The sequence below is a fragment of the Arctopsyche grandis genome, chromosome 5, assembly GCF_051622035.1.
Source record: "Arctopsyche grandis isolate Sample6627 chromosome 5, ASM5162203v2, whole genome shotgun sequence".
In the NCBI taxonomy this organism is placed as follows: domain Eukaryota; kingdom Metazoa; phylum Arthropoda; class Insecta; order Trichoptera; family Hydropsychidae; genus Arctopsyche; species Arctopsyche grandis.
In genome coordinates, this window is record NC_135359.1 from 19078111 (window position 1) to 19090184 (window position 12074).

The window sequence follows — 12074 nt, forward strand, 5'->3', positions numbered from 1 at the left end:
TGAAAGTTGCGCAACTGCCTCATAATAATGCGCGTACAATGTCGATCGAAATTTTTCCGTTTAACGATGGCGTAATCGTCGCAAATTTCACTTTTGAACGAAACGCATCTCTCGTCGTTTTCTAGTGAAACTGTTATTATGTAGTGTGAAATTTATACGTTTTATCTCGCAGCATTGAAGATGTCGTGACGAAACATTTGTCAAAAAGTTATTGTTGGTAACATGAACATTGTTCGTGTTTCGAAACGGCTGTTGTTAATTGATTATTATCGTTCGTCGCAAGCGATATTGTGGAAATTTGAACGATTTTCCTTTATTTGAAATGAAATCGCAACACAAAGATATCGCAATGAGATAAATAAGTCTGAATTTGTTATACGAATATTTAAATTTAGCACTTATTCTTATCAATATTAAACATCACTATTAAAGAAATTTCTATACATATGTGTTTATTTGTCAATATGCATTTAATTATGTGCTTTGGGAAACAAATTTATAGAATTGCATCAAGTATGTTAGAGATTTTAACATATTATGACATATTGGAAAGAGTGGAGGGATTGAAATGGCAATGGGCGGGCTACGTATCTAGAAGAATGGATGAAAGGTGGACAAAAGAAGTGCCGGTATGGGACCCGAGAGAATGTAAAAGGGCGAAAGGAAGGCCATAAGGTAGATGAGTGGATAAATAAAAAAAAAACGAGATGGTTTACGTCTTCGTAGCTTCCAGCTGGGAAGGTGCACAAAAAAGTATTACAATGGTCTCAGAGAGATTGTAAAAGGGTGAATGCGTGTGGATGTGTGGAGTGAGGTGGATGAATTTTGCACAAAAGGACGCGTGTTGAAGCGCAGAGACGAGTGGAAGCGTGTTGGAGAGGTATGCATCCAGCAGTGGATGTATGTAAATGATGATGATGATGCAACAGATATATTATCAAATATCAAATTAAATAAAAGAAATCATCTTCAAGTGTAGATTTAAATATTACAATTGCTACCAAGCTATTTTCTGGCTACCAAGGGGTAGCAGCGCGTCGCAGATGTTTGTATGTAGAAGGGCACGTGCCTCACATTGAAACCATTCTCATTATGAGAGCGGCCTCCCTACGTTATCGTGTAATTGTGTCGTCAGATTATTTTCATGCTGCCGCAACTAATAATTTCCGCTCATCACTGTACATATAATACGATGTTCGGAAGATGGAGGTAGTTCAACGACCGCCATACATTGACTCTCTATTAATTAATTATTTATTATTATTATTATATGTACTTATATTATTATTATCATATTATATTTATTTATTTTCGTATTAATTTGTATATACATATACATATATATGGAGATTTTACTATTCTTCCTATTGTCTGGAATAAAATTATAAAAATTAAAAAAATTATCTGTTTGTAATTATGTTTTAATTTTTAAAGCATATATGTATGTACATACTATGTACCAGAAAAAAAATATTCCATCCTTTTCATTATGGGAACACGTCGTAGAAATAAAATAATAATAATAAAATATCATCAAACAAATCTTTTAACACAAACATACATTCAAACATATAAATGTATTTATGTATGTACATACATAGTATATATGCATATGTATCTGAATATTATATAAAAAAGTAAGAGAAGATTGTAAAAATGTACACACTGATTCGATTTATTATATTATCATGTAATTTTTTTTAGAATATTTATGATTCATTATAAATTTTTAAATTTAAATTTATTCAAAATAAACAAAGCGACCTCTTAGTGTTATATTAAAGTCATTTGGAACTGTTTTCGTTCAATATTTAAATAATTTTATATTTTACTACTTACAGCAACAGGTGTCGTTCAACAGGTACAACAGGTGTTTGCGTTTCTTAGCAACAGGTGGATTTTGTTACAAATTTTCACAAAACAAAATCTGATTTTACAACCACACAAAGGTGGTGTTAAATATTTAATAACTATGTACATACATATGTACACTCTTTCAATCGCCAACATTTAAAAAAATAATACTCTACATATGTATATTGAAAATGTATGTACATATGTACATATGTATGTAAATATATAGATAGTTAAACTTGTATTCTCGTTGCAAGTACGTATATTACAAATATGTTTATCTAAATTTCCTCACTCAATAAGCATAGTGTGTTTTAAAAAAAATAGAACTATAAACAATTTTGACAAAACATTGCGTTTCAATAAAATATTTTGGAATTTTAATTCTTAATATTCGTGCCAACTATAAAATTTACATTGTGCATGATAAAATCTTAAATAGATTGTATGTTGTAATACTAAGCACGCTATTGTAAATTGGCACATTCTCAAGGTAAGTGTGCCTTCATATCAAGCTATAATCACATTTGAATTATTGATTAAATGCATCAACTAAAAGCTTGTATGGATTAAAATTTAAAATTGCATTGCATGTAGGCAACTAATTTGTATAGGATATGACATACATACATATACATATACTCTATGCATGTGCATATGTACATACATATGTAGGTGAGGGACTACAGTAATTGGTTTGGTCTATAGAACTTAGATTTTAAAGCTAAATATACATATATGTAGTTATATGCGTCTATTGATTGGTATTGAATAAAAATAGCACTATTATGAATGCAAAAGCTTTCTACTAATATTTTTTAATTTAAAATTTTTGTAACCAATATTAATATTGACCAAGGATATTATATTTCATTTACCATAACCCTGGTATTTTTTCTATAAATTCTTACATAAAAAAATTAATAAATGAAAAAAAATGTATATAACAAAACAATTTATTTTTCTATATCACAAGTACAATTATTGGTAGAACAATAACAATTTACATATCATAGTATAAATGTAAGAAAATAAAATATATACTCTCATATTGAGTATCTACAATGTACTTATACAATAGTGATATAAAAAGTCAATGAAGGATAAGTATTTTAGAAATTTAATCTTTCCATTTTACTGTTATTTTGAAAAATATATAAAATAATGTTAACAAAACTATTTATTTACATTGCATTGCACATCATTCGGCCTACAGTTTTTCACAATACAAATTCAATATGTACAATTTGGTAAAATGTCATGTGATAAAACCGCTTAAAATAAATCTTAACACAAAGCACTATCTTAAATTTGCATAAAGATAGATAGGTAATATATATTAATACGAGTGCAAAATCAATAAAACAAGTCGCATAGTGAATGCACTTTTGCAATGGCTGTGTTACATGCAAACCTGTTTATTTCTAAGACTTATCACACAAAACTGCATATTATTTCGTACTTAAAAACTAGGTTAAACACTTCATATACTATGTAAATACATAATAGGCAAATGTTAGATTATAAACAATTATACAACTTTGATGACCTTTCAAAATTGTACAAAGTACAGACTACCATATACGAAATACATACATCTATCTGTATGTAAGTGGAATAGAATAAGTGGAATATACATATGTACATATTAGTAACGCATTACAATTAATAGCAGTCAAATTTTTGTTTATAATTGATGGAATTCAATGAAAGAATTGTTAGCAATATATTACAAAGCGAAGGAAAATTTTAAAAGTAAAGAAAGATTTCTAAAAATTGACTGAGAAAAGTACATTTTACGATAAAAAAGATTTCCAATATAAGATTAGTGGACGACACGATGGCAGTGGCCAGCAATGAGTATGAAATGGTTTGCAGAATAGAAATAGAGTGTAAGCACTTGGGTCTAGAAATGAAATAAAATAAAACAAAAATCTTCCTCGTTGGCAGGTTTGAGTTTCTCATAAAGTTCAATTATTTAAAAGACTGTGAGTAAGTCAACGATTTATTACTTGTGTAGGTGCCTTGATCTCAAGAGAAGGAGAATTTCAATCAGAAATCCGCAGAAGAATAGGAGTTGCAAAAGTCGCGATGATCAGTCTGACAAAGATATATGGAATATTATATTGAAGTCGAGACATGGACGTTAAAAACCATGTGAACTGTATAAGAGGTGTGTAAAAAAGAGAAAAGGGGACATGTCAGTTGCCTTTGAAATGTGGTACCGGAGGTAGACATTTTCAAAGACCTGACAGTTTCAGAGAGAGACTCCACAACATGCAGAAATTGGATTTTTCTCGCTTGGCCATATTGCCATGAAGAGCGTGAAGCTGGTAGTTATTGGAACACCAGAGGAAAGGCGAACGAGAGAACGGTCTCCCATAAGATGGTCAGATCAAATCAAAGAACTGACGGGATTGGCCCTAAACACTGTATTCAACTTGCCAAAGGACCAGGAAGAGTGATCAAAACGAGGAAGAAGAATATCGTACATACATAACTACACATTTCAATGACTTATAGAATCCAACGGACAGACCAAAATTTTAGTAGGTATGTACATACATATAACCCAAATTTATTTTAATATATATAATAATAAATTCAATTTATATAACTTTTCAGACTTTTGATGAAATGTTGGATGCAAAATTTAATGATACTAGAAAATTATTAAATAGTTACATTTTGAATGTATAATATTTGAGTATTCATTTGTTTCAAAACAATAAGTTCTCTTTGACTAGAGATATTATTTTAAATTAAATTGAATCAAAAATATTCAATAAAAAATTTAGACGACAAAAAATATACTGTCTACCAAAATACAAAATATCATACAAAAATATGACAATTTAATCACCAAAACATTTATTTAAAACTAAATTCGCTATATTTATATGTGCATGCGAAATTGCCTTCTACTAAAATCACAACCTCTTCGATCAAAATTTATCTACATAAACTTTTTTAACAAGAAAGTTTTTATTATTATTTATTATACATCTAAAAAATGAGAAAACAGTTGACTTTCAAGCGATCGAAAGTCCTTTGATTTCCCCACAACTAAATGAATATGAGATCTGTATTGAAACGTCGTCGTGTGCTTCCTCTTCATTTCAGCTTTAGCCTCTTCATCATCTTCAGCACTTGAAGACCAGGAAGCGGACACGTACTATAAAACAAGTGACATCCTACACCGTCAGTACCGGATATGAGCTGACCCATATGAGCGGCAAAATGATATTTAGACGGTATTTCAGCCAAAGTTCCGAGGGTTGTGTCTCTGAAAATAACAAAATTACATGAATCAAAATATACATACACAATAACGATGTGAAAAGAAAAACATCTCTTGAACCGGATTCACTGATATGATAATTTATATCTTAAATTTCAACAAAAGCGGAGAAAGTTGCCCTGTAAAATTTTCATATCGTAACAAGTTTGTACGGCCGAGCATGCCTTGTTTTATTTTAATATTGGAATTATCATTTATGGAGGAAATCTTGCATAACTTCGAGTGCCTTAACTGGACCGTATCTATAGGTAGAGGTATCGAGTTTGACAACGACTTTTCCCACCATTTAAATGATAGTTAGAATTTCCCTTTTACGTATGCGTGCTCGAATTTTAGGCATTACATATACATACGTATAAAACAAAACTCATACAAAAGAATTTCTAGCCAAAAAAAATCTCATTGTGTACATCGTAACGATGAGTAATGACAATGAACAGTAAAAAGTTTCGCTCTGCAAATTAAGTTCATTTATTATATTAGTGTGATGTGAAAGTGACAGTAGCTGTAACTTTCTGTAACAATATGTAATAAGAATTTTTGAACGTTTCTATTATAAATGCGGTCTCCGTGACGAGACAGAATGTTAAATTACAGAAAACGCAAATATCGGAAGGCAAAGATCGAAAATCGAAAGATCTTAAGTCGAAAGATCAAAAAAAAATGGTGCATGGTAAACGGTACATACTCACTTAATTTGCGTATGTACGTGAGTATGTACCGTTTCCGTCACGTACCCGTCTTAATGTGCGCAGAATACGGGAGGAAAAGCATGTTCCTCTTGTTCCTGTTGTATCCTGCTCGCGCAAATTAAGTGAGTATGTACCGTTTACCATGCACCATTTTTTTATCTTTCGACTTAAGATCTTTCGATTTTCGATCTTTGCCTTCCGATATTTGTGTTTTCTGTAATTTAACATTCTGTCTCGTCACGTAGACCCTTATAAATGCACATTATTTGAAATTGATCGTACGCATGTAGATATTTTTGATATATTTATTTCACCAACTTGTCATGTTCACGTTTCGATTTCATCGATATTGATATTGAAAAGAATAATTAAATTTTAAGTTTATTTATATAATGAAAACGTACAAATCATATTTTTCACTTTAAATACAGTAAATCTTCTATTGATGCAATAATTACTTTATCTATGTTTTTTTTTTGCATATGATTATTGTGAAGATTTTATTCGTGAAATTTCAAAGGTAGAATTAGCGCGGCAATATAAAATAAATTAAATCCAACAGCAAAAACCTATGTATAATTAAAAAAAATATTAATAAAAAACCTTACTTAATGAGTTTCAGAAGATTGCTTTCGCTCTCGGTGAGTTTGTGTTGGTTTGATCCAGCACTCAGTTCACAAATGAGCTTTGGCAGACAAACATTTTTCACTACAGATATCACATCAGTTCTTGTTCTACCACCTGCAAAATATACAAAATAAAATTATGACGTAAAAATAAGACTTACTATCTAAATTTGTACAAACTACATGGATTAGTCAGTGCTAAAATGTTTGATAAAATTCCGTGAGTCGTACATTACTTACAAAATAACCGGTAGATTTTATGACAGAGTCACTAATAAGCATACTAATACACTTGTGAAGAGTATTGATGATTGCAAAAATATGTATATATCATTTAGGTATAAATACAGATTACCTTAATACAATCTACTTTATAATATGTACAATCTGGTCGACTTTAAAGAGTTTTAAAGTCGACCAGATTGTAAAATGTAATGTAAAGTGTTTATAAAATGTATTATGAATATTTATAAGAATTGTAAATGGCATTTCTGACCTGTATTATGCTGTACACTAATATTGAAATAAGATAATATTATAACCCTACCAAAAAAGTGTAAAATAGAAAATGATCACCAGATCAGAATGGATCAAAATGATCACCACATCATTAATATAATGTTAATATCAAAAATTTGGTGCATTTTAATGTTCATACATTAAAAGGCATCAAATTTTTGATATTAACATTTACTTTTTTATATCAAATTACTACTGTACATATGTATGTCATACTAAAATCTGGTTGTAAAATACAACTAAAATCATACAGTAGTCATTATCTATATTTGTATAGATTTATATAATACGTAAGTTGAGTGAACGTACACACTTTTTTATTTGTACGAAAGCAGAAGGTTAAATCGATTCATATCAGCTAAAATATTACGCGTAATGAAACTGCGCACACAAAAAAAGCTTCTAATCACGCATAGAATAGATTAAAGTCGTTTAGAACCCATTTTGAGGCAAAGGTGCCGTTCGATCGATTAGAAAATTTACGCAATGCTATACGAACATTCATTCAATGGATAGTTATTTATCTTGCGCAAATTATACACGAACCTTAAGGCAAATCGCACACCATTATCTTTACAATATATTAAATCTAAACACCAATTGTGCAAGCAAAAATATATGTCATACAAAAAAAATATGAAGGTACCCATGTAGATAGACAAATTCTATTTGAAAAAAAAAATTGAGTATGAATAAGGCAAAGGACAGAGGTATAACCTTAGTTAGACCTTTAATTGAAATCGTACAAAAAAAGTACTTTGTAAGGTCTTCACGCACGAATGCTTTTGGAAAATGCCGCTAAATATTATTTATGTACATACATACATATATTACGTATTATAGAGACTGTTCAGATAGTGTAGGAAGCTCCGGGTATCCTTTTCACGATAAAATAAAATTGTAGTTATAAATACATACATATGTATGTACATATGTAGAGTGAGCAATAGGAGATCGTCGATCCTGAACCAAGCTGTGTTGTTTCAAGGCGATCCACATTGATGCAAAGAGCTATGTTAAAAGTTTCCACAAGGTATACTGCAACACATAGGAACTTAACTATAAATAATCCAGTTCAAGTCACTGCCCTATAGTCCTGCTGACTCAAAGAAAAAAAGGAAGAAAACGAGTTCAATCAATTATACTTACATGTACTCTTACATTTACATATTATACAAACACATGTGAAATAGATTTTTCGCAATATGCATTTATACTCATTTTAAAGACTATTAGCGTACTTACATTGCGTGAAAATGCTTTTAATTTTATCATCAAATTTGTTTAATTTTTTTTCGCAAATTTTAATGCGTTGCCGCTCAATTGCACTAATGGACTAATGCAATGCAATTCATAGCGTACAATAAATACCAACAAAGGTCGAATCATATTAATTATTCTGCATTATATGGAAATTCATCATTCGAGAGGTGTGCAAATTTCGAAATACTTACATAAAAAAGAGACAATGCGGTTCATACATATGTAAAAATATCGTACATACATGTTATTATGCAAAATCATAAACGCAATGTATCGTATGAAAATTTTATTGCATTTACTTAAGTGTTTTCTTTTTTGGAAATTTACTATTATCTATCGCAGAATACATAATAATCGAATATATTAGAGGGCATTTGCAAATTTTATTATGTATTTTTTTGCCATAGATCAGATCGTACGACCTTCGGCCACCATTCCAATTGACTTAACTGTAACTCACCTTGGGAATTGACTCCTTCCGTTAACATACACACAGAACACCGATGTATTTATTTATTAGTTATTACATGTATGTACATATGTATATTACATGTACAATCATAGGGCAATGATGTGTTCGTCAAATTCGTACAACAATAAAAATAAAAATCCCGCAACTCACCGTAGAAGATTTTCCTTGGAAAATTCTGACAGTTTCCGCAGTTTATACACGATAAGTTGGATCATACCAGCCTTGTTATAAAAATGCACCACTTAAACGTTAACAAAGACGACTAGAAGGTCATACATCCGCAATAAGCAATTTCGACCTTTTATTTGCAATTTCAAACGGAAAATGAAATGTTGGCTGTATTACAGTACGTTGAACTTTACAGGAGATTATTTCGTAATTGTTATACCTATACAAGATATAAAATACAAATTTTCAAGGTATAAATTAGAAACCCACATACAATTCTTTCCAGTTTTTCGTCTGATAAAAAGTGTGGATAAAGCGATTTGATACCACTGTTCGAATAATGATTGGAGTGGAACGAAGTCATGGTTTCCTAAAATTGCTTCAAATAAGCGCATTCGTGATCACGCTTAACGTGAAAAATAAAATAAAGGACACATTTTTGATAAAAAAAAACATCTGAAATTTAAGATTGATAGAAGAATCGAGTCCACGGCAAACACCCGCATAAACAATTCTAAAGAAAGTTCCAAACTCACAAATTATAGTGACCACACTAAAAGCATAATGTCGAGGTTACGCCTAAACACACCGCAAAATATCCATAGGTCAATTTAACTTTTTTTTACACCATAGGCAGATAGCTCTAAAGTCTCACGAACGAGGTCAATCGCAAAAGTTTGCTGAATTAAATTTTTGACCCACTTGCGAATTTTATAACATTCAAATCGATCACATAATGTCAAATACTGTTGTTGAGGTAGGTGCGTGTAATCTGTCGGGGAAGATTTTGATATGATGTAATATTTTGTGTCACCACAATCTTTTGTTGTCGAAATTGTTATGCAACAGTGCATCAACAATATAATTGACTTCCCACGACAAAGGTTGCGCAATACTTGAACCAACAGTACCAAAACTTCCGAGTGAGAGTTGTGTTACTTTTGCGCGACTCTACGCCTTTCACTGAATGATTTGTTAACGAATTAAATGACGTTCCACACCAACACAAGTAACCATTTCGGTGCACTGGGATTTTATTAAGACAAGACTTTAAATACTTCGAATAAGAAGAAAGCATACAGACGAATGCAATTATCTACAGTTGACACTTACATATGTATTCATAGATCATTAGTGAAAAGTGAAAAAGTTGTGCATACATCAAATATACATACATATGTAACATACATTCATATTTGTGTCTGGCATATAGAGTTGCGTTTTAAGATTACTTTTCTAGTGGTTTTTAATTATATTATATGAGGAATAAAAAGGAAAAAGGATTAGTTGAATACTAAAATTATTAATAAGAGCTTAAATTCTGCTGTTTGAAGATTTTATTTGATATATTACTGATATCCATTTCATCATCATATTTTGCGGTTCAGTCAAGATTTTGCGGTTCCGAACAAAAATTGACAGCTTCAAAAATTTTCATTATAATATAATTTGTATCATCATCTTATCTACAGCTATTCACCATCCACTGCAGGACGAATACCTCTCCAACACGTTTCCACTCATCTCTGTTTTGCGCAACTCTCATTCATATCACCTCACACATTGTATGTATCTTTTCAAATATATGTATGTATGTACATAGAACAAGATCTATTTTTTTCCAAAAAGCGAATACAAAGTTAAATCCCATGTAGGAAGTATGACCTTACATTCATTTGAAAATATGCTATGTTATTTAATTTCAAGCTAATCATCAACACTCACCATCCACGGCTGGATGAAGGCCTCTCCTAAACGCTTCCACTCATCTATGTTTTGCGAAACTCTCATCCATCTCACCCCGCACATTTTCCTAATTTCGTCTACCCATCTTCCTTGCGATCTTCCTTTTACCCTTTTACATTACATACTCGGGTACCATTTTAGTACTTCTTTTGTTCACCTTTCGTCCATTCTTCTAGCCACGTGTTTCATCCACATCCATTTCAATCTCTTCACTCCATCCACTACCCTTGTCATACTTCTCACCCACGTATTCCACTTCCTGTTGTTCCTCGTTATGCCAAGCATACAGCGTTCCATACTTCTTTGAGTTTTGCTTGAAGATATTTTTCTTCAAGCAAAGTGGAATTTTCGATTTAAAAACGGAATTCATTCATCGAAATGTACTCCATCCTATGTAATTTCATACGCATCTTTAATTTTTCTTCTTTACTACCCGACATGTCTCTTATTTGTCCTAACTATAAATAATTATTGACTAATTCTACTATTTTATCATCTAATTAAATGAACACAATAAATAATCCATTTAAATGAGTTGAATTGATATTTTCACTGGATCATTTTAATTTTATACGTTATCGTCACAGAAAAAAAACTTTATGTTCAATATTTCTCTTCAAGAAATTAATCTTTATAAAACCAAACTTTATTAGCATGATAGTAAAGTCTGTAATAAGGAAATAGAAAGCAGGAATATACAGAAGTATTTAATGTGTGTCTAATATAGTCACATAAAATCAGCACTTTCTAGGATGAAATAGCTAAAATATAACTGAAAGTTACTAAAAAATAAGCAGAAAGTAAATCTGAAAGGCTTTTAATTGGATATTAACTTGGATATTGAGAGTTATTTTAAATCTCTCGATTCCAGAAAGATGTTACAAGGAATTACATCACACGTCCATCACGGCGATTGTTGCACAATCGATCTCATTCGCTACTATCCATGACGAATGTTTAAAACATAATTTAGTGTGAATTTATTCATGTTTATCGTACAAAAACTAGTTGGATCACTTTCACCGAGAGACGGCGTTGTGCAATGGAATTCTCTTCCGGCCCCGTAACCGAATGTTGTTTTCCTACTTGATATTGTTACTCAACCAAAAACTCGTTTCGGAAGTGAACTATGTCTTTCCGTATTATATAACTGTGCCAAAAATTAACGCAAAAAACGATCTAGATACATGTAATAGTAACGCATGTATATATAGGTACATAATAATAAATCTGATCTATTTAATATAATTTGTCTTAAGATGGCTTACTCGAATCAGACACACATGTATGAATAAGCTTGAAAAATAAAAAGAAAACTTTTTAAAAGCACTAAATTAATTAATAATGCTCTGTTCTATGATACATTATTAAATAATATCAAACCAATTTTCAATTATATTGTGTACTGTTTATAAGAAAGGCGCTTACCATTC

At 30.9% G+C, this 12074-nt stretch overlaps 1 protein-coding gene across 2 annotated transcripts in view; it reads right to left on the bottom strand.

Moving 5' to 3' along the window:
• Window positions 1-3720: 3720 nt before the first annotated feature.
• Window positions 3721-12074, bottom strand: part of geko (olfaction protein geko) — a 44638-nt gene continuing 36284 nt past the window's right edge. Inside the window, exons 3-4 of one of the 2 annotated variants that reach the window (XM_077430648.1) lie at window positions 6456-6588; window positions 3721-5140 (exon numbers count right to left, since the gene is read on the bottom strand). In XM_077430648.1, the coding sequence (XP_077286774.1) occupies window positions 4969-5140; window positions 6456-6588 (305 nt within the window). In that variant the 3' untranslated portion in view covers window positions 3721-4968. The remainder of the gene's footprint in view (window positions 5141-6455; window positions 6589-12074) is intronic. The other variant, XM_077430647.1, reaches the window with a different exon arrangement.